Below are 23,806 nucleotides of genomic sequence, written 5' to 3'. Positions count from 1 at the left end.
GGGACCGAGATCCAGCATGATCTCCACAGACTCCTTCATGTATTTCCCGAAGGACGATTTCCGCCTCGGCAGGCGTAAGACACCTTAAGTATGGCAGGCTAAAACCTCGCTTATAGAGTTGATCATTGATGATCAGGTAGCGGGTAGACTTGTATCGAATTTGCTTAGCCTGGACTTTATCATTTGGGAGGGTGCCATGAGCAAGGAAATTATAGATCGGGGTGATCCAACTATCCCCCTGTTGTAAGTTGCATACTTCTGCGGCCATGGTGCTTGGTGTTGCCAACAGTTCGACATGAATTTTTCTTCCAATCTTGTCTTCCACAGCCGAGGCGAGGCGAGCCAGGGCGTCTGCATGACTGTTTGCCGCTCGAGGAACTTGGGTGATCTGGTAGTGGAAGTGCTTGAGCAAAAGTTGTGTTTGCGCAAGATATGCTGCCATGGAGCTGTCCTTAGCATCAAAGTTGTTGGTAACCTGGTTGACCACCAATTGGGAGTCACTGAAAATATCAATTTGTTTAACCCCGAGGTGTTTGGCCAAACGTAATCCTGCTAGAAGGGCTTCATACTCGGCCTCATTATTTGATGCCTTGAATTTGAAACGAAGAGCATACTCCATTGCTACTTTGTCGGGTGTAGTCAAGACTAGTCCCGCTCCACAGCCTTGTTGGTTGGATGAGCCATTAACATACAGACTCCATGCTGGGGTTGTTGGTTCTATCTTCTGAGCTTCCGGGGGTAATGAAGCCACTGCTTCAGGTGTAGAAGCAATGTTAACCGGATATGTGAAGTCGGCAATGAAGTCTGCCACTGCTTGGCCCTTCTCAGCTGGCTTTGGTTGGTAGGAGATGTCAAACTCACCCAACGCTATTGCCCATTTGATCATTCGCCCTGAAATGTCAGGACTTTGGAGTATCTGTCGAAGAGGATAATTGGTAAGCACGATGATGGAGTGCGCTTGGAAGTAAGGGCGGAGTTTTCGAGCAGACATGACCAATGCCAGAGCCAATTTCTCAATGTTAGAGTACCGTGTCTCCGCATCTTGTAAGGCTTTGCTAGCGTAGTAGACAGGTCGCTCAATATTCCCATCCTTTCGAATGAGAACGGAACTTACGGCTGAAGCTGATACCGATAGGTAGATAATGAGAATGTCTCCTACCTCGGGCTTGGAGAGTAGAGGGGCTTTACTCATGTACTCCTTGAGGTTTTTGAATGCCTCGGCACATTCATCAGTCCATGTAATGTACTTCCTACTTCCCTTAAGTGCTTTAAAAAAGGGAGCACATTTGTCTGTGGCCTTAGAAATGAACCTGGTTAAGGCTGCCACCTTGCCAGTAAGGCTCTGGATGTCCTTTGAAGTTACCAGTTCCTTCATGTCGAGGATTGCTTTGATCTTCTCGGGATTAGCTTCAATGCCTCGTTGGCTAATCATGAAACCTAAGAATTTGCCAGAGCCTACGCCGAAAGCACATTTGTTGGGGTTTAACCTCATTCGATACCTCTTCAAAATAGTGAAAGTTTCAGATAGGTTGGTGATGTGTTGGTCAGCATGTTTGCTCTTGACTAACATATCATCAACGTAAACTTCCATGTTCTTCCCAATCTGCTCGGCGAACATTGAGTTGACTAGTCTCTGATAAGTCGCTCCTGCATTTTTTAGGCCGAAAGGCATGACTTTATAGCAGTATAGTCCTCTGTCGGTAGTGAAGGCTGTGTGTTCTTGATCCGAAGGGTTCATGAGGATTTGGTTGTATCCTGAGTAAGCATCCATGAAGCTCAGGAGTTCACACCCGGCCGTAGAGTCTATAAGTCTGTCAATAAGAGGAAGAGGGAAGCTATCTTTCGGACACCCTTTGTTTAGGTCGGTGTAGTCAACACACATTCTCCACAAGACCTTTTGAAGCAAAAGACTTTCTTTGGTCGGATTTTTCTTAACAAGGACCACATTTGCTACCCATGTCGGGTAATTGACTTCGCGGACAAAGCCTATGCCTTTGAGTTTTTCAACTTCTGCTTTCATTGCCTCGTATCGTTCAGCGTCATAAGATCTTCGCTTCTGTCTCACCGGCTTGATCTTGGGGTCAATACTCAAACGATGACAGATGACATCGGGAGAGATGCCTGGCATGTCCTCGTATGACCAGGCGAAGACCTCAGTGTTCTCTTTCAAAAAAGATATCAATGCTAACCGAAGGGGTGGTGACAATGTGGTGCCAATCTTCACCATGCGATCTGGATAATCTCTTGAGATAGGTACCTTCTCCAACTCTTCAGCAGGTTGGGCTTGCTGGGTGAAAGAGTCATCTCGAGGATCATCGGGTTGATTGTTGCTATCAGGAAGATCCAAGTTCGCTTCATCTAGGCTGGTCTTTGTGACTTGGTCATGTACAGGCAGGGTTTCCTTGGGTCCGGGCAAGTGTTGTTGCTTAACTGAAGTGTTGTAACATGATCGTGCACTAAGCTGATCTCCTCTGATGTAGCCGTTGCCATGGGGGGTTGGAAATTTCATCAACAGCATATGCGTGGATACCATAGCCTTGAGATCATTGATGCCTGTGCGCCCAAAGATGACATTGTATGCCGTTGGGCAGTCAACCACTAGGAAGTTAGTGGTAATGGTAGCCGTGTAAGGGCCTGTACCAATAGTAAAGGGTAAATGTATGCTCCCTAAGGGTTGCACGATATCACCGGAGAAGCTTATCAGAGGAGAAATCGAGCGATCGAGCAAGTGTTCAGCTACACTGAGTGCCCTGAAAGCTTCGGCAAACATGATATTGACCGAAGCCCCTGTGTCTACGAGGATTCGTCGAACATCAAAGTTGGCTATGTGAGCCTCCACGATCAATGGGTCGTTATGAGGGTAGATGATGCCTCTTTCTTCCTCAGGGTAGAAACATATCGGATCCCAGTTAGGCTTTTGATACTTCCCTCCCCTAATGTCTTCCACGTGAAACACTTGGTGACCAGGCCTCAGAATTCGTTCACTGTTTTTCATGGCCCTATTGGAAGATTCAGATATGGGTGTGCCGCCGCTTATGGAATATATGACATTCACCTGGCGTTGGTTACGGTTATCCCTTTGAGGGTGAAGGAGGAATTGATCAATTTTTCCTTCTCGTGCCAAAGCTTCAATACGATCACGGAGGATGATACATTTCTCGCTATCATGGCCGTTATGCTCATGGTAGCAACAAAACATGCCCGCGTTATTCGGGGGCGTGTAATCTGGGTGCCTCGGCTTTGGCTTTGGTATCAGGTGAGCTATGCTGGGGTAAATGGCCGCGCATGTGGCATTCAAGGGCGTGTATGTCTCATACCTTGGGGTAGGGGGTATCTTGACGCGGGTTTGACCCACTGCATTGACTGCCTGGGGGCGAGCGTTATTGTGGCGATACCCTTGGTTATCGGGATAGTGTCCCTTACTCTTTTTACTGGAATGAGAGTGGTGAGGATGGAAATCCTTCCTCTTGCCTTGAAATTGATATGTCTGTTGATTCAACGAAGCATTATGCAAGGCATGGGGAGGTGCCACTGCTGTTTGGAAAGTCGAGGTCTTCTCATTTAGGTGAGTCTGGCTTCCACCTCCCACTTGTTGATAAAGGATGGTTGTAGGGGGTTTCTCCTGATATGTCTTTGCCTCGGCGGAGGCATGGTTATAAGCCTGCGCCATCACCTCAGAGTAAGTCTTCCAAGTATTGGCATTGATCATGTATTTAAAGAAACAATCACGTAGGCCTGCCGTGAAGGCTTTGAGGGCAGTCTTGTCGTCTGCCTCGGCACACCGGGAGTATTCATGGCTGAAGCGGCCAGCATACATACGTAATGACTCGTCTGGCTTCTGGCGGATAGTGTACAACTCATCTGCAGAGTGCAAGCGATCGGTTTGGAAAATGTGTTGGGAAACAAATAGTTTCCTCAATTCCTCAAATGAGTCTACCGTCTCAGGTGTAAGACGACAATACCAATTTAGAGCTCCACCAGAGAGGGTGGAGGGGAAGAGAAGACATCGTTCTTCGTCGGTGTGCATCCGGTATGCCATGGTGGACTCAAAGAGGTTAAGGTGCTCAATCGGGTCCTCTTTTCCAGTATAAAGTTGCAAGCCAAGCTTTTGCTTTGTCTTTGCTTGAAGGGGGGTGTTGAGGATCCTCCTTGTAAGAGGGCCAGGCCTGGGTTGGTTCCAGTCAGGTATTTCAGCCTGACGTTCAGCCTTCAACTTGTTTACTTCCTCAAGAAGTTGTAGGACAAGGGGGTCCTGAGCGGAGTTATGTGTCACTGGAGCTTTCTTTCGTAAATCTCCATCTCCTATTGGAATTAGGAAGGTTTGATCAAGGGCATGTGATTTTTCCCTGGACTCGCTGTACTGGCTTCCAGGGTATGTCTGTCGGAACACCTCTGAGTCCCCTGTACCCTCATGTCTCTCTAGGACTTGTTGCCCCTTCCCCAAATTGGTGGCCGGCTTGGGCCGTGGCAGGGGACCGAGTCTCTCAGAAATCCTTGGGTCATTAATCTTTGAGCTTATATGGATGGAATTCTCTCGACGTTGCTTCAGGAAATCCCGACAATCGCGAAAGACGGCTTTCGATCCTTCTGCCCCTTCAACAAAAAGGTGTCTCCCTCCACTTCTCATGGTTCGGGTCGAAGCAACTGGGTTAAGAGAAGCCTCATGTTGATTATCAAGTCGAGGGGTAATCTGTTCCCTATCAGGGATATCTATGTCGAATGCATGTGACCCTCCATGTTGGAGGGCACCCAGTTGATGGTTGACTTCCACGGGGGCAACAAGCTCGCGTGTCTGAGCTTGCCTAGCTTCGTGGAGTGTCTCGAAGAGCTTCTCATATTGCTCCTGGAGGACCTCATTCCTCATTGCTATCTTGTTGTTCTGAGCTTCCAACTCATCGACTTTAGCTTGAAGAAGAACTCGTTTTCCTTCCTTCTTTCGTTGTTTCGCACTATGTGCAAGGGGAGTGTCATTCTGTGTGCTGTGGCTTCCTTCGCTTCCCATGTTGGAGAGGGATGCCTGATCAAAAGAAAGTGTACGAATGATAGAAACCAGCTTGACACAGCTGAAGAGAGTAGGAATAAGTGTCGTTTCCCACAGACGGCGCCAAATGTTGATGCACAAAATCAGCGAAGACTTTGGTACAATAGAAAGTGTCAGGTTTTGTGACCTTCGCTTGGTTGCTTCGGTCACTAGTGAGGATAAGTACGTAAATGAATAGAGACAGAGAAGCAAACACAGGATGTACGTGGTTCACCCAGATTGGCTACGTCCACGGAGTAGAGGAGTTCTTATTAGTAGTGAAGGGCTTACACAAGTACAAAGGATCAAGCTCTTAATTTAGTGAGTTCTTGTGAATGATTTAACACAAAAGGCATTAGGCAATATTGTGGGGGAATGACCCCTATTTATAGAAAAACTTGTAGCTTTGTCACATTGACATGTGTCATGTTATGATTGGTTCTTGATGTTGACACGTGCTGCGCTCTTATTGGCTTCTAATCTTGACACGTGTCGAGTAGTGATTGGCCTCCTGGTCGGAGGGGAACTCTTCTGGGTCCTTGACAGTATAGCGTTGGCCGGTGCTCGGTAGTTTCGGGATTGGTCAAGTATGGTACAAACACCACCAAATATATTGATAAAAATCATTTGGAAATCCAAGGGTGACTTTTTTAAAACTTCAATCAGTATTTTGGGATGTGCTTAAAGGGGTATTTCAAGTTTATAAGAAGTGGTGCAAATAGTCAAACAAAACATGTCTCTTAAGTGAGGGATAGTGAGGATTACAAAATCACTTTCTAAAAATGCAATCCAGTCATCAGCACTTTTTCCAACTCAAATCCTGTCCTCATAATCCCAATCTAAAGCCAAACCAAACTTTCAAACCCTCTAAACAATCAAATCAGTTATCATTGGAATCCAACAGATGCATCAGCAGCAGCTAACTTCAAGAGGCATGCCTTTAGTTCAAGTAAACAAATATCCGGGAACGATGCACCCGACAACACAGATTCTGAAGATGCCAGCAAATTCAACGGAGGAGAGCATGACAGGAAATGCGTAAGTGATGATGACGTCTCCAATCCAGAATGCGAGGGCACAGATGGCAATGCAGAGGCCGTGGATGCTCGTAGGGATGATCTCTAAGCAGACAATGTTCGGGGTTACTCCAAATGCCATGACGAAGCAGCAGGCACGGCGGTGGAGATTGTTGCATTCAGAACAGTTCCCAAGTTGATAATGTTGGCAACTACAAGAAGAGTGAGGGACAATATAATGTGGAGAGCAGCAGCGACCTGCATACCAAGTAAGGCAAAAAGGAAAGCTTATTTTCCACAAATATGCATAGATAGAACCGATTACAAACTTTTAGTCCAAATTAGAACCGGAGGGACACTACATAGACCATAAGGGACACTAAACTGTATTTTATCGTTTGTATAGTGTACCGTAGTTATAATTTTGATTAAAAGTTAGTAATCTGTTCTAGGAAACCGAAGGTGTTTGAAATTATCTTCTGCCAGCTATATCCATTAAGAAAGTTGTAATGGCACTTACGAAGAGAGATGCAGATGTCGGATTCAACCCATGGGAGTAAATTTTTTATGTACGTTGGGATAGTGTCCCCTAGTTATATTTTTTGTTTAAAAGTTAGCTACCGTTTCTATGAAGTTGAAGGTGTTTGAAAGATAAAAACCTTCCGCCAGTTATATTCATTAGCCACATGGACGTAGCAATGCAAGGAAGCATTCAGAAAGTTGTAATGGCACTTAAGAAGAGAGATACCTGTTTGGAATCAACCCTATGTTAAATAGAAGAACAGCGATGCTGGCTTGCTCATAAACCTGAAGAGTGTAGTAGAGAACTCCATTTATGCCGACAATCTGCGCAGCTGAAAAGAAAAGACATAAGAAGGTTGACAAACAAGAAAGTTTCTGAAAGATTTTTTATAATTTAATAAAATTCCAAGCGCTTTTATAACTCAAAGAACTGTTTAACCTTTTCTACCAAACCTGCTGAAGAATTTGAAGTCCAATTCCAACAACTAGTGCATGCTTCACTCCCGGTTCAAGAAGATCTCTCCATGTTGGCCCTTTAATAACAGCTTCCGATGGAGGAACCTTTTCTGCACGAAGAGAGCGCAGACTTGTCGGTTCCTTGAGTGAAACATCAGGCTGACTAACCAGACCAGCATGAATGAGTTTCCTTTCTTGTCTTACACCAGAAATTGAAACAACCGATGCAGGCCGACACCCAAGTGCACTATCCTGATGCAAATACACTCTTCGAACTCCTCCTTCCTTCTTCCCGTCTTCGCCTACTCAGTCAGAATACTTATAAGCCAGCTGCCAACCTCCACCAGTGTCCATACTACTACTGATAGCCTAAAGCACTGCCGCCGGACCTAGGCGTTCCCATGCTTGTTGTTTGGCACGAGATTAGTGGACTTCTCAAGCTTTCATCACAATAAGCCCCGGATGCTTCAGATTCGTGATCCTCACCATCTGTCTGGCTCTCTATGTCCCAATGTGCGTTTTTATTATGATACTCTCCTGCATTCAAAATGCTTCCAAGATTTGGATAAAGCATGCTGCCTTTGCTTCCTCTGTTGGACATCTTCTCGTGGACACTGCTAAAGAGAGTGACCAGAGGATCCACGAGTGGTATGCTCTGGTTCAACGCGCTCCCGTGGTGAGATATAAAACTCACTCCAGTTGCAGGTTTGGCGATGTATGATAAGCCCTTTTCGGGGCCATATAGCCGTATTTGATTTCCCTGATTTTCAGTAAGCACATTGGGGGCACTAATGATGAACTCTTCCAATGATGTTTCCTTGCCTGTGCGAAGACCCTCAACTAGCGAAGCCAACTCACCTGTGGATCATAGAAGCCAAAAAGTTAGCGCGAAAATGTCAATGGCATGAAATAAACGTGCCCTATAAATTTCAAAACTCTTTTTATAGCCTCCTGCACCCCGCTTGTGGGAGCAAAGAAAATAAATTGGCAAATCTAATGGACTCAGTCCCAGCAGCAATAGAGAAAACAAAGGACCCATAAATGGCAAAAGGCACGAGACAGAGTATTTGTCCAAAACCAAAAACATTACACAGTAGGCTGCAATTTTGACCCAAACTCCATCCCAGAATCTTCAAGGAATTAATATATAGGGACAGAGACCTGTGAAATTATGGCCATGTTTTCTACATTGTTGTCTCCTCTTGATATTATAATCGTACTAAATCTTATTAATCAACACCAAATCAAAATTTCCACCTATTCGTTAATTGGAAATGCTCATAAAAAGTACTCTTGATTAAACGGTACTCCAACAAGTTTTTCATCTCTGCGTGTAAACTTGATTAACAGAGAGAGGAGTACGTGCTCTACATGTTCATCCAAACGATGTAGTTCTTTGATCTTCCTGCAGAAATTTTGTACTTGTAATCTCCATTTCTCTTTGTAGATTTATATATCTGAAAACAAAACCAAGTTTTAAGACGATTAATCTTGAAATTTGTACTCATAATCTCATTTCTCCTTGCATATTTTCCTTCCATTGTTGTTTGTTTTGATTAATTAGAATTTGTTTTATTAGTGAAGGGCTGTGGCTTACTCACTCACAGTCAAAGGTACTGTAGGATACAAATGTGGTTTCTGTTTTTCTAATAATTAGCTAGTAGCCACCTACAGATATGAAATCTTTGTTTCTGCAGATTGAAAACTGTTTAAATTCTTGGGTAAATTACATGTTACCACCTTAACTTTGGATCATATAACAAAGTTATACCTCATTTTTAAACATTACAATGTTTTAAGTTAACTTACGAATTTGTTGCAATCTGACACCTTCGTTAAAATATCCATCTTAAACCTCCGTTAAAATATACATCAATCTGTTTGTTAATTTTAATTTAATTTAGAACTAAAAGTTCTTTAATTGTTAATATTAAATTAATTTTATAACCTAGTTAGGTAAGGGAGCAAGCCTGTGTCTGCCACATCAGCATTTAACATAAAAATTAATAGAAAAGTTGACAGATGTATGATATTGCAATGAATTTGTAAATTGATGTATTTAGCGATATTTAAAATATGAGATATAAGATTGTTATGGGACCCAAAGTTGATGAGATAAAATGTAATTTACTATAATTTTTTTATGTATTTAATTTAAATTAATTAATTTTGTCAACTAAAAGCAGCCATGAGTATTGGATGGCTAGTGAAGTTAGGCTAGTCAACTTTCTTTATGTAAATTAGGTAAGTTAGGCAAGTTAGGCAAGTTAGGCAAGTTAGGCAAAGTTAGGTCCTATGTCTTCTTTCTTTCCCTATATAGGCAAATCGTTTGGTGCGGTTCGATTTGGTTCGTGTTTCGGTTTCGGTTTTCGATTCTAAGTGCCCACCCCTAAGTGCAATCAAACTTGGTCCCACCGACATTCGGTGGTCTTTTAGACTAATAATGCATTTTCTTCTTAACCAGACCATAATTACTATTATCAGTCTTTGTTAGGGTCCCATTCCCTTCACGCTTCCATATAGGATGGGAATAAAATACATGAGAAAAGCAAAGGAATGCGCAGTGCATTGAAAAAAGAGGGAGGAGTGCTTTAAAAAACGGAGATAGATTGTCTGCCATTCTCTTTCCATGCCCTCTCATTTTCTATATTCTTCTCATACTCTCCTGTTTTGTGTAGTCACGATTAAGGCACGTTAATATTTTATATTAATTTTTTTATAAAAATAATAAGATAAAAAGTAAATGTTGACGTAGCTTAACCGTGACCGCATAAAACATGAGAGTATGAGGAGGTGAGGGCAGACAATCCATCTCCTTAAAAAACACAGATTGTAGAGTGATTTTCTTCACACGCGTTTTCTTATTTATATTATATCCGGTCTAACTTTTCTTCCTACCCACAACCACAAAGCAGTTTCCTACGGACTACCTTTCAGAGTCCATGGAGAGGAACTTTGGTTGCAACTTCTATTCATAAACGCTGATTCTTTTTTTCGTTTGTTATTGAAGCACGCGCCCTTTTCACCCCATGGCATATAAACCATGTTACATGGAGGAGAGATTTTTTAGTGTGATCAGCACACATGTGGTACACCACGTGTTATTATACAAATGATGAAATATATGTGTTAAAAAGTTAATAACTTAAAAAATAAAATTTCTCACCACTTACATAAAAACACATGATGTACCATCTGTGGTTCTGTCACTATGAAATGTTTTTCCATATGAAGCTACTATGACCGTATGTCAAATCAATTATGTGCATAAAAAGGTTAAAATGCATGAAAATAAGCAATTAACTTGAAATACTGCTATAAAAGCATTTAAATTTTTCTTTGTTTGTTCTATCATTTTTATCTGTTTTAGTACTGCTGGATGAAATTTCATCAAACTTCACCTTATTCTTCCCAAATGTCACGAGTTTTGGGCATTCATGAAATTCAACCTAAGTGATAAGTTGCAACCCATAAATACGATGTAATGATGTACCTATAAGGTTCTGACAACCATATACTGTCAATTCTTCAAGCCCCGTAAGTTATGCAATCGATGAAGGCAACTCTCTTATGCCACTTCAATCTATATCCAAATACGCTAGAGATTCCATCTCGTCCTTTATTTCTGAAAACTCTCGAGCCTTGTGCAACGACCAAGACAAAGGCGTTTTGCAAACCTCGTAAGCCTAGAGCACCCCCCAAGATCTAAATCAACAAGTTTATCAAGAAATCCAATAGAATCATCAACCTCAACCAAACTTGTGCAACCATGTAGATCCAAGTACTTTATGTTTGGGCTTCCGGATAAGTCGGGGATTTTTTCCAAAAATTCTCAAGAACTTAAATTCATAGATGTAAGCTTTGTCAAATTCTGTGAAACCAAAATATAAAATATATAAAAAAAAACAAAGTCACATACTTTAAATATAATAATTAATAATGAAAAACTTTGCAGAAAATTCTTTTTCCGAAAATAAAATATACATTTAAATTAGTAATCGGTCAAATTAATTTAAAATATGTATACGCACCTTAAATCCCTTCAATTGTTTGATGCCACTGTTTGACATAATAAATGTGACAAGAGGCCTTGGAAGATATTGCAAATTGAACAAAGACATATGCTCTTGAAGAATATTGGATCCCCGATTTTGAAACACTTCTCCACCTAAATCAAACAACCTCAAATCGTTGGGCAAATAATTAACGTATCTAAAAAAGCGTGCATTATGGCTTATAAAAATTTCAAGATTTATCATCTCGAAGAAGTTTTTTGCATTCAAGGGTATCACATCTGGTTTGAGCAACTTCACCACAATGCCTTTAATTTTCTTCGTTCAATACCTTGTAAGTCGCCATCAATTGACAAACCTGTAAAACAGTACCTTTAACTTAAACGATATCAACAAAGCATGAAATTTGGGTACTGTAGGTCGACATGCTCATTTATCATGGTATCACATTTATTCATTTTCTCAGGCTAACCAACTCTTTTCTAATACCGACACGTGAACTTAAGTACTACTCCTCCATGTCTTTTCTAATCCGTGCTTCATTAAGAATCTTCGTGATTATATTGAGTTATTTGGTATATGATCATTATAATTAGCATGAGCATCTCTAACAATATTCGTATCAAAATATGCCTACTTAGTTTGATAGGAAAAGATAAGTGTAACCAACAAATATATTGATAAAAATCATTTGGAAATCCAAGGGTGGTAGACTTTTTTAAAACTTCAATCAGTATTTTTTTTTTTTTGGAGAACACTTCAATCGGTATTTTGGAATATGCTTAAAGGGGTATTTCAAGTTTATAAGAAGTGGTGCAAATAGTCAAACAAAACATGTCACTTATGAGCTTATGACCCAAGAGAATTGATTTTTTTGGTACCAAATATACTTGTGCAGCATTAAGTGAGGGATAGTGATGATTACAAAATTATTTCTATACTAAAACCAAACCAGCGTTTACTGTTCACGGATAGTGAGCGGACTAAAATGCCCTCCAAATTTTTTCCCTGAGCGTTTTCCTCCAGCTTTTCTACAGTACAACGACGATTCTGCTCTTGGTGACCACGCGTCTGTCATCGGTGGTTCTTCCGCTCCATTTCTTCTCTGCCTTTTGTTTGGGTTCGTTTCTCTCTCTCTCCATTTTCAACTTTTGCTTATTTTGGAGCCTAGGTTTTTTTCCTCTTTCACGCCTTCGTTGTTCTTGCTGTCCACCCTTCACACATCTTTCTCTCGCCGATTATCCACGGCCATTTTCTTTCCAGAAAACTAACGTTCTCGGCCGGTCCAGAGATTTTTGAGGCCCGGGGCGACGCCAAAAAAAGTGTCATAACTTCATATAAGAAAATTATTTATTTTCACACATAAAACATTGATAAAATTATACTTAGAAAAACACTTCAAACTCAATAATTTAGAAACACAAAAAGACTAATTTATTTTGTATTGAGAGAAGAAAACCAAACAACTCTGGGCTTATAAGTAGATAGATGATGAGTTTTGTTTTCCATTTGAACTTTGAAAGTGTTTTTGTATAAATCATGAGGTGTTTTTTCTTATTTACTAACCTTGTCAATATGGGACTAAAAAAATAATGATGTTTTCGAGTCTTTAATTGATATGTGTTAGTAATGAATGAGCATTAAATTAAATATTTTGATAACACGTCATATAATTTACAAATTTACGCTACAAATTTTGTCTACGTATTACTCATCGTTGAAGATTAGACTTGAATTGAAACGAATATTTAAAAATAACAACGTACATAGCTACTAGCTAGTAACTAAAAATAAATTAACAACCAAACAAAAATTTGTTAAAATTGAAAAAAATAAATATGCCCATAGCGTTTCGAACTTAGGACCTCTTGCTAATTTTAAACAACAAAAACCATTGCTTCTAATTAAACTTCTTGATCATTTAACCAAATTTTATAAATTTATACTCTTATGAAAATAAATTTGTAAAAATTAGAAAGTAAATAAGCACCCAATGGTGTTTTGAACTCAAGACCTCTCATTATTTTCAAATGACCAAACCACCTCTTCTACTTAAATTTCTGTGTCATTGAACCAAATTTTATAAATGTATACTCTTATGAAAACATATATAAATTTATCACCCTAATAATTTTGATGCCCCCAATATTTTTGGGCCCCAGACAGTTGCCCTGCTTGCACTGGGCCTGGGCCGGCCCTTCTCTGGTGAGTTATTTTCGTTTGTTGTCGTATCTGATTTCAATTTTTTTTCGTTGTTTGGGTGTGGCTTTGTGATGCGGTTTGATTTTTGGTTTCAGGAAAAGTTATGGATACGATCTAAGGTTTTCTGCTTTTCTGATTGTATGTTGTTTGATTCTTTTTCGTGCTTTGGGTCTGCCTTTCTGATCTGCTTTCATATTTGATTTCAGCAAAAGTTGTTGTTCAAATTTTGGCCTTTCTGTCTGCAACCTTGCAAGCTGATTGCGATCAAGGTATAGAAGTTTTTTTTTTTTTTCGTGTTGGATCTTTCTCCGGTGATGGTTTGTTTGATTGGTCAAAAAATGAAAGAAATAAATTATGAAATTTAAACTGAATTATGCTTCATTTATATAAAGCTTTGGTTTTGTCGGGTTGTCATTGTTTGCCCTGTTTTCAGAGTATTCCCCTCCTTTTCGGTCTGCGATTGCAGAGTTGTGACCGGCTTTCCGGCGACTTTTCAGTCCAGTCTGGGCATGGCCTGCATTCAGATCACCGTCAAACAAATTCTATTGAACTCAGGTAGATTCTATAACAGCTGTATGTGAGTTTTTATTTCGGATTTGTGTTGATTTGAGCGAAACTCTTAACGGTTTGGTTTTGCGGTGAGTTGTGGCGGTTTGTCGAGTCTTTGCTGGCTAAAAGGGATTTTGTGTTTGGCTTCCTCCCCTAAATACATTTATTTGCTGTCTTTTCGACGGTGAAAATTATTTCTTTTGTGCCTGATTCCCGTGTCTGCTAAATTCACGAACTTGCTTTGTTGTAGTTTAGATATTTCAGAATTTCTAATGGTATTTGTACCTTGATGGGGACAGATAAAATGACTTTGTGATTAAGCTATTACGATATACTCCAGAGACTGAGTTTATGAATTTCTCTTCAGCAGGAACAGCAGCAGAGACTTGAAACGGATGCAATTTCTTATTCAAGTCCTTTGGATCCCTTAAAATGAAGTGACTTTTCACATAACGGGTTTGTTAATGTTTCATCACACAATGACCTTTCTATGTGGATCAATGGATCAGAGGATGCTGCAGATTTACTAATTTACATAAGTAATTGTACATGCTGTTATGTCCTTGAGCTGAGCATGCTTGCAAATCAAATCACGGTTTTATCTAATTTTGTTGTTTAGCATCATGTAAGTGATAATTAGAATTGCCCCACACCAAAAGGAATCTTGGTGGTGGAATGAGGAGGTACAAACAAAGGTGAAGGCTAAGAAGGAATGTTGTAAAGCCTTATACAAGGAGAGGACCGATGAAAATGGTGAAAGGTATAGAAAAGCGAAGCAAGAGACGAAGAAAGCTGTCAGAGAAGCTAAGTTAGCGGCTTACGACGATATGTATAAACGACTAGATACCAAAGAAGGAGAGTTGGATATCTATAAACTATCTAGAGCAAGGGAAAAGAAGACAAGGGACCTAAACCAAGTGAGGTGCATCAAGGATGAGGATGGAAAGGTTCTTGCTACAGAGAACGCGGTTAAAGACAGATGGAGAGGTTATTTTCATAATCTTTTCAATGAAGGACATGAAATGAGTGCTTCTTTAGGGGAGTTGAGTAACTCAGAAGAGTGTAGAAACTACTCTTTTTATCGTCGAATCCGGAAGGAAGAAGTGGTTGTAGCTTTGAAGAAGATGAAGCATAAAAAAGCAATAGGCCCAGACGATATACCAATCGAAGTGTGGAAACTTTTGGAAGAGACAGGTATAACATGGCTCACTGACCTTTTCAATAGGATTTTGAAAACGAAGAAGATGCCAAATGAGTGGCGAACGAGCACTTTGGTGCCTATCTACAAGAATAAGGGCGATGTACAAAATTGCATGAACTATAGGGGTATTAAGCTAATGAGTCATACAATGAAGCTCTGGGAGAGAGTCATTGAGCATAGATTGAGGCAAGAGACACGGGTTTCGGACAACCAATTCGGGTTCATGCCAGGGCGCTCAACCATGGAGGCAATCTATCTCTTACGAAGATTGATGGAAAGATATAGAGATGGGAAAAAGGATTTACACATGGTCTTTATAGATTTGGAAAAAGCGTATGATAGGGTCCCAAGAGACATTCTTTGGAGGATTTTAGAGAAGAAAGGAGTACGAGTAGCATATATCCAAGCTATAAAGGATATGTATGAAGGAGCAAAGACTGCCGTAAGAACTCATGAAGGACAAACCGAAAGCTTTCCCATAACTGTAGGATTACATCAAGGCTCATCCTTAAGTCCTTACCTTTTTGCGTTGGTAATGGATGAGTTAACAGGACATATTCAAGATGATATTCCTTGGTGTATGCTTTTCGCAGACGATATAGTGTTGATAGATGAAACTCAGGAATGGGTAAATGCAAAGCTTAACCTTTGGAGAGAAGTGTTGGAATCTAAAGGTCTTCGCCTAAGCCGATCAAAGACAGAATATATGGAGTGCAAGTTCAGTGCAAATGGAGGCCAAAACGAGTTAGGGGTGAGGATCGGAGATCAAGAAATACCAAAGAGCGACCGTTTTCGTTACCTAGGATCTATCTTGCAAAAGAACGGATAATTAGATGGAGATCTCAACCATAGCATACAAGCTGGATGGATGAAGTGGAAGAGTGCATCCGGCGTGTTGTATGACCGCCGTATGCCACTGAAGCTCAAGGGAAAATTTTATAGGACGGCAATAAGGCCGGCGATGCTGTATGGCACAGAATGTTGGGCGGTGAAACATCAACACGTACACAAAATGGGTGTAGCGGAGATGAGGATGCTTCGTTGGATGTGCGGGCACACGAGAAAGGATAAGATTAGGAATGAGGATATCCGGGGTAAAGTAGGAGTAGCCGAAATTGAAGGAAAGATGAGAGAAAATCGATTACGGTGGTTTGGACATGTGCAAAGAAGGCCTACTGACGCTCCGATTAGAAGATGCGACTATGGGACAGAGGTTCAGGGCCGAAGGGGTAGAGGAAAACCTAGGAAAACTTTGGAAGAGACTCTAAGAAAAGACTTAGAGTACTTGGATCTAACGAAGGACATGACACAGGATCGAGCACAATGGCGTTCTAAGATTCATATAGCCGATCCCACTCAGTGACTTGGATTTTCCAAGTCTCCAACCGAGAAGTTTTCCTCACTCGGGAAATTAAGGGAACACTACCCCAACCTACATGCTCTACTCAGAAAGCTTCAACATACAAGCTTCAACAAAAGAAAATTCAAAGAACTTAGCGAAGAAGACTTTGGTGTATTTAACACAATACGTTGAAATGAAGGAAAGCTTATTTATTGATATCCCCGATAAGCTACAAATATGTACATATACATGAGTCAAAATAAACACACAAGAGGGAGCCTTCACAAAGGTTGCTTAGGAGAAGTCTCAGCAGTCGGTAGAGCCCCAGAAAGAGAAGGCACCGGAGGGGGATCATTTGGAGCCTCAGTACTGGACAGAACCCTAGAAGGAGGAGGCATCAGAGGTTGATCATTTGGAGCTTCATTATGCGGTACAGCCCCAGAAGACGAAGGCAATAAATGTCTTTGGAACAAACCCACAAATCTCTGATGATCAAGTAAAACCTGACCATCAGTTTCCTTCATCTGGTCAAGCTTCCTCTTCATGTTTGTAGTATAGTCATGTGCTAGCCGGTGCAACTGTTTATTCTCATGTTTGAGCCCTCTAATCTCCTGTTTGAGACTCATCACTTCAGCCGCCAATGATTCAACTTGGCGGGTTCGAGCAAATAGGCGTTGGGCCATATTAGACACAGAACCTGCACACTGAACACTGAGAGCCAACGAATCCTTAACAGCTAACTCATCAGACCGTTTGGAAAGTAGTCTGTTATCTTTGGGAGTGAGAAGGTTCCTGGCCACCACCGCAGCGGTCATATCATTCTTCATCACGGAATCCCCAACGGTAAGAGGACCAGTAGGGGAGACGAAGGATGGGCGCCATATGTTGTCTGGAGAAGGCGGGGCTGCCTTTTCAACAAGGTTCAAGTCAAAACGACGGTCGGAGGTGCCAGACATTTTCAAAGGTGTTGAAGAGAGAAGAGGTCGGACAAATCAAGATCTTAGAAGTGCAAGAATGAAGCTTCTACTGGTGGAGATTCAAGTGTGCTTTGGAACTTAATGCCAGCCCCTATAAAAATCTACACTCGACGGAGCTTCAGAAATCGAAGAGGCGTTTGCTTTCTCAAAAGCTGGGCTGCTTAGAGATCACGAGGGTTGATCTCAGAAATCGAAGAGGTTGCTTTCTCAAAAGTTGGGCTGCTCAAAGATCACGAAGGCAGATCTCAGAAATCGAAGAGGCGCTCGCTTTCTCAAAAGTTGGGCTCCCCAGAGACCACGAGGGCCGATCTCAGAAATCGAAGAGGCACCTACTTTTCCAGCCTTTTCCAGCCTTGTCAGCACCTGTCACACGCACACTCAGCTTTGCGTAAATTATGGGCATTCTGTCAAAGACTTCTGGGAAGTAGAAAACACATGAATCTTACTGTTCAATCACCCACTTCCCACACGCAACAATAGCTCATGGGTACCACAGATAACTTTGCCAAAGTTGAGCACGTGAAACTTGCAGCTCCCACTACATCGCTCTGACCAAGAAGGGTAAAAGAAAAGCAAAGAAACAGCACTAAAAAAGTTTAGACCCATAAATTTTGAAGGTCTAGCTACCATATTATTACCGACAAGGGTAAAGGAACAGTACCACTGCTGGATAATTGGAAAGTCCCTGTGTGTCAACCTCTGTGCTTCGTGGCAAGGTAGACTAGCAAACATGCCCAACCTTTACTCACATTCGAGAAAACACTCCCAATAAGATTGCTTGCTCCAAAATCGAAGAGGCACCGTCCTCCGAATCTCGAGAGCCAGACTAGACTAGCAAACATGCCCAACCTTTACTCACATTCGAGAAAACACTCCCAACAAGATTGCTTGCTCCAAAATCGAAGAGGCACCGCCCTCCGAATCTCGAGAGCCAGACTTCCAACATGATTACTTTCTCAAAAATCGAAGAGACACTGCTCCCCGAATCTCGAAAGCCAGACCCCCAGCATGATTGCTTTCTCAAAACTCGATGAGGCATCGTTCTCCGAATCAATCGAAGAGGCGCTCGCTTTCTCAAAAGCTGGGCTGCTCAGAGACCACGAGGGCCGATCTCAGAAATCGAAGAGGCACCTACTTTTCTAGCCTTGTCAGCACCTGTCACACGCACACTCAGCTTTGCAGAAATTATGGGCATTCTGTCGAAGACTTCTGGTGAAGTAGAAAGCACATGAATCTTACTGTTCAATCACCCACTTCCCACACGCAACAATAGCTCATGGGTACCACAAATAACTTTGCCAAAGTTCTCTGCCAAAGTTGAGTACGTGAAGCTTGCAGCTCCCACTACATCGCTCTGACCAAGAAAGGTAAAAGAATAGCAAAGAAACAGCACTAACAAAAGTTTAGACACATAAATTTTGAAGGTCTAGCTACCATATTATTACCCACAAGGGTAAAGGAACAGTACCACTGCTGGATAATTGGAAAGTCCCTGTGTGTCAACCTTTGTGCTTCGTGGCAAGGTAGACTAGCAAACATGCCCAACCTTTACTCACATTCGAGAAAACACTTCCAACAAGATTGCTTGCTCCAAAATCGAAGAGGCACCGTCCTCCGAATCTCGAGAGCCAGACTCCCAACATGACTACTTTCTCAAAATCGAAGAGAGGGTAAAGGAACAGTACCATTGCTGGATAATTGGAAAGTCCCTGTGTGTCAACCTTTGTGCTTCGTGGCAAGGTAGACTAGCAAACATGCCCAACCTTTACTCACATTCGAGACAACACTCCCAACAAGATTGCTGACTCCAAAATCGAAGAGGCACCGCCCTCCGAATCTTGAGAGCCAGACTCCCAACATGATTACTTCCTCAAAAATCGAAGAGACTGCTCTCCGAATCTCGAGAGTCAGACCCCCAGCATGATTGCTTTCTCAAAAATCGAAGAGGCATCGTTTTCCGAATCCGAGAGCCAGATACCACAGACCACTTTTTCAAAGTGCTCTGACAGAGTTAAAACATGTGAAACTGGCAGCTCCCACTACCGTGCTATGACCAAGCAGGGTAAAGGAATAGCATTACTACTTGTTGTTAGGGAGACTCCTATATATGTCGACCTCCATCCCCAACGGACAGGCAGACCTACAAAAATGCTCAACCCTTCATCATATCTGAGAGGGCACTCCCAACGAAGCCTTTCGAAATATTCAGCTTTCTTTCCCCCTGATAATACCTCTACAAACAAGCTATACTAGAGCAAGAATATCTCATATCATCAGGGTTAAAATCAAGAGTATCCCATATCATGCATTTTCCCTGTCTTTTCTTTTGGCCTTGTTTTTACCTGCAAGACAAGGAGAAAGAGAACAATCAGTCAGCACTTGGAATCAAGCTTCCAGCCAGGAACTGACTGCCTGGAACCCCTTACCTGGTTACTTACCTGGCATTGCTCTCGAGTACTCATCTTCAACATCTTATGTTTCCAGGGAAGATTCCGCATCTGCTTGAGGAACAGATAGGGCAAGTGCGAAGGAAACAAGGAAGCATGTGGAGACAAGCGTAACAACACACATGCCGATACATCCATTACTCTGTCAAAAGCAAAAGTATCCCATATCAGCAGGGTGGAACGTACTCTAGATTTGATGGACTTGTTTTGACCCTCAAATTCTTCAGTCGGCCTTATACTCTGGAGGAAACCAGAAAACCCTCCAGCTCAGTTCAAGAATAAGCCTGTGGAAAGTTACTTCTTCAAAAGCAAAAGTATCTCATATCATCTCTTCTCATTTTTCTTCTCTTATCCTTCATGCTGCTGCAAGATGGGGAGAAGGTGAACAATCAGTCGGAGCTCTGATTGCTTACCTTGTCTGTCACCTCTTTCAGCAGACCCCCTAGCTCGGCGACTTGGGGGACTCCTACTACATGGTTTGTATCGCGCTTGGCCAAACCTGAAACTACAAGTAAGCTTCAAGTGAAATTGATACATTACCTTGTGCATCTCCACCAGTTAAAGATACCACCCCTGGATGGAGGAAGAGTACTTCCAGAGAAGATGCCACATCTACCTATGAGACAGATAAGGCAAGTCAAGACGACACCACACTCCGATACCTAGAAGTTTCGTGATTACGAGATCATTCTCCCACAATATTTCCTAATGTCATTTGTACTAAATCATTCACTTGTACTCACTAAATGAGAGCTTGAACCTATGTACTTGTGTAAACCCTTCACAATTAATGAGAACTCTTCTATTCCGTGGACGTAGCCAATCTGGTGAACCACGTACATCTTGTGTTTGCTTTCCTATCTCTATCCATTTATATACTTATCCACACTAATGACCGGAGCAATCTAGCGAAGATCACAAAAAGCGACCGTTTTCGCTACCTAGGATCTATCTTGCAAGAGAATGGAGAATTAGATGGAGATCTCAACCATAGAATACGAGCTGGATGGAAAGAGTGCATCCGGCGTATTGTGTGACCGTCGTAGGCCACTGAAGCTCAAGGGAAAATTTTATAGGACGGCAATAAGGCCAGCGATGTTGTATGGCACAGAATGTTGGGTGGTGAAGCATCAACACGTATACAAAATGGGTGTAGCGGAGATGAGGATGCTTCGTGGGATGTGTGGGCACACGAGAAAGGATAAGATTGGGAATGAGGATATCCGAGGTAAAGTAGGAGTAGCCGAAATTGTAGGAAAGATGAGAGAAAATCGGCTCCGGTGATTTGGACATGTGCAAAAGAAGGCCGACTGACGCTCCGGTTCGAAGATATGACTACGGGACAGAGGTTCAGGGCCGAAGGGGTAGAGGAAGACCTAGGAAAACTTTGGAAGAGACTCTAAGAAAAGACTTAGAGTACTTGGATCTAACGGAGGACATGACACAAAACCGAGCGCAATGGCGTTCTAGGATTCATATAGCCGACCCCACTTAGTGGGAAAAGGCTTTGTTGTTGTTGTTGTTGTTGTATGATAAATTACTCATCTAGAAGTTAATTTTGTTCAAACACTAAGTATTGTTCTTCAATTAGAGATTTCTGAGTTTCTTTTTGCTTATTTTATGTTAAATTACTCATCTAGAAGTTAATTTTGTTCAAACACTAAGTATTGTTCTTCAATTAGAGATTTCTGAGTTTCTTTTTGCTTATTTTATGTTAAATTACTCATCTAGAAGTTAATTTTGTTCAAAAACTAAGTATTGTTCTTCAATTAATCTTACAAGAAAGCATATGAGAACGTGGCACACTAGGTGTTGGATGAAATGTGTGTGAGAATCTGTCAATATGAAATATTATAATTTTGACTCTCTTCTTTAGCTCCCGCCGCAGGTGTGTGAAGGCAACGTGGTCCTGATTGACAGTCTGTTTCACCACAGTTCCAGACGACAAATTGGTTTCCAAAGCTCTGATGATTTCGACTGAGAAAGAGGTCAATAACAGCAAGGTAATGGAATTTGGGTATCTGAAAATTTTAATTTGCATTGACGAACATGGATTGTGAACTCCGATGAACTTTGAAAAAATTTCCGCTGATCTTTGAGGAGGATGGTAGCAAGTACTACCAGGGATGATTTGATTATGTTTTATGTCACATTTTTGTGCCACTCACACCTTTTTAATTTCCTTTTTAACAGGAATACCAGTTGTTAGCAGGCTAGAAGAGAAAAGAGACTACGAATCAACGTCAACTAATATGGTGGATTTCTAAATTGTTGCATTGACTCTTCATACCAAATGGTATATATGCCTTTTATTTGTTATTGTTACAATTTTTTCTTTTCATCCATCTGTATTTCTGTTATCTTTGAGTCAAAATGAGGTAAAATTCAGCTGGCATGGAATTTGGGTATCTGAAAATTTTAATTTATATTGACAAACATGGGTTGTGGCTTCCGATGAACTTTGACAAAATTTCTGCTAATCTTTGAAGAATATGGTAACAAGTACTACTAGGGATGGTTTGATTATGTTTTCTGTCACATTTTTATGCCTCTCATACACCTTTCGTATTTCTTTTTAACAGGAATACCAGCTATTAGCAGGCTAGAAGAAAAAAGAGGCTATGAATCATCGTCAACTAATATGGTGGGTTTCTAAATCGTTCCATTGACTCTTCCATACCAAATTGTATATTTGCTTTTTATTTGTAATTGTTACAATTTTTCTTTTCATCCATCTGTATTTCTGTTGTCTTTGAGTCAAAATGAGGTGTACAATTCAGCCAGCATGGAATTTGGGGATTTGGGTATCAGAAAATTTTAATTTGTATTGATGAACATAGGTTGTGAACTCCAATGAACTTTGAAATTTTTTTTGCTAATCTTTGAAGGTAGAGATGAGTAACAGTGACTTCAATTTTGCTCATCTTTCTGATGCATTCTTCAAAATTCTGTGTACAATACAATAAAGCTTTTGCCAACTGAATCTAAACAAAAGTTTAACAAATTACAGGTGACAAAAAACTCTTAATAAGAAATTACCCTACTACATAGCAGTATTTGATCAAACTATAATACCTTTTTTTTTTCAACAGTGATGCAAAATGGTTGACGTTGGAGTTGGAAATAAGTCGGCGTTCGTATAGATTATTCTCTCCCTTCCTTGCACCAGAAAGTAAGTATTATTCCAAGAAGTTGAAAAGGAATCAGTGGCTAACAAAGTCGGTGGCAATCGATCAAAGAATGCTATTGATCCTTAGTAGTTGAATCTTCCTTATGCTCTGGTATATCATGGAATTTTTCTTAGTTTTCTATCTTTATTATACATTTTTTCTAAGTTGTCCTGCCTGTTTAGCAATTGGACTTTATTGCATTTGACCAATCCATCTTAGCCTTCTATTTTACTCATATGAGATTTTGGGTTATGGTTGAAATGAGTGTAAAATGACGCATTTGATCATCCACCTTAATTGATTTGTTGAAGTAATTTTCGTACCTTTGTGTCTGTTTAAAATTATATGTTTTTCATCTTTTAGGAGTATTTCATCGAGGATCCACGAATTTATGAGAAGTTCATTTGATCCAAACCATGGCTGTTGAAATATTAGTACCTTTATTTAAATTTTTCTTTATTTGAATATTATGTGTTTAGAAATGTAAATTTGCATAATTGAATTTTAGTAAATTTTTCATGATTTTGTAAAAAATTTCATTTAAATTTCAGAGTTTTGGAGAATTCTTCATTAAACCTACGGGTTTTTTGATGTTTTTATATTAGATTTAGAAGAATACTTTGATTAAATTTGTGAGTTTGGTACTGGTATTTTTTTTGCATTTTTGGTGAAATTGGTTCTGGGTTTTGATTATTGTCTGCAGCAGGGAAAGGGTAGAAAATCATTCCACGCCCTTCACCAGTTCCCGACTCTCATTGTGCACTGCCAACTCGCGAACCAAGTGGTCTTTCAGCACCTGCAGGAGATGAACGAAGCGAGATGGTATAGTTTTTCCGTAATTTTTACTATTGCTATATGTAAATGACCAAATCGAAATTGTCTTTTGAGCTC

General features: G+C 40.9%; 2 protein-coding genes across 2 annotated transcripts in view; both read right to left on the bottom strand.

Moving 5' to 3' along the window:
- Nucleotides 1-6,768: 6,768 nt before the first annotated feature.
- On the bottom strand, nucleotides 6,769-8,339 carry LOC103425294 (monosaccharide-sensing protein 2-like). The gene is made up of 4 exons (XM_029097822.2): nucleotides 8,306-8,339; nucleotides 7,465-7,872; nucleotides 7,012-7,316; nucleotides 6,769-6,882 (listed from the first exon to the last, which is right to left on the bottom strand). The coding sequence occupies exons 1-4, from the start codon at nucleotides 8,337-8,339 to the stop codon at nucleotides 6,769-6,771; spliced, it is 861 nt and encodes a 286-aa protein (XP_028953655.2).
- The window catches only part of LOC103435015 (TMV resistance protein N-like), an 83,737-nt gene continuing 67,573 nt past the window's right edge, over nucleotides 7,643-23,806 (bottom strand). The window contains exon 5 of the mRNA XM_029089650.2: nucleotides 7,643-7,872. The gene's annotated coding sequence lies outside the window, so the exon portion shown is untranslated. The remainder of the gene's footprint in view (nucleotides 7,873-23,806) is intronic.

Source organism: Malus domestica, chromosome 02, assembly GCF_042453785.1.
Source record: "Malus domestica chromosome 02, GDT2T_hap1".
NCBI classification, from domain to species: Eukaryota; Viridiplantae; Streptophyta; class Magnoliopsida; order Rosales; family Rosaceae; genus Malus; species Malus domestica.
Note: the sequence above shows the minus strand (reverse complement) of the source record. Positions and strands in the feature narration are given on the sequence as shown.

Excerpts from the sequence above, each read along its gene's own strand:
- LOC103425294 (XM_029097822.2), bottom strand. The coding sequence starts at position 8,339 with ATGAAAAACTTGTTGGAGTACCGTTTAATCAAGA. Across the intron at positions 7,873-8,305 it reads GGAGTACCGTTTAATCAAGA|GTGAGTTGGCTTCGCTAGTT; the intron begins GTACTTTTTATG and ends TATGATCCACAG. Across the intron at positions 6,883-7,011 it reads GACTTCAAATTCTTCAGCAG|ATTGTCGGCATAAATGGAGT; the intron begins GTTTGGTAGAAA and ends TCAGCTGCGCAG.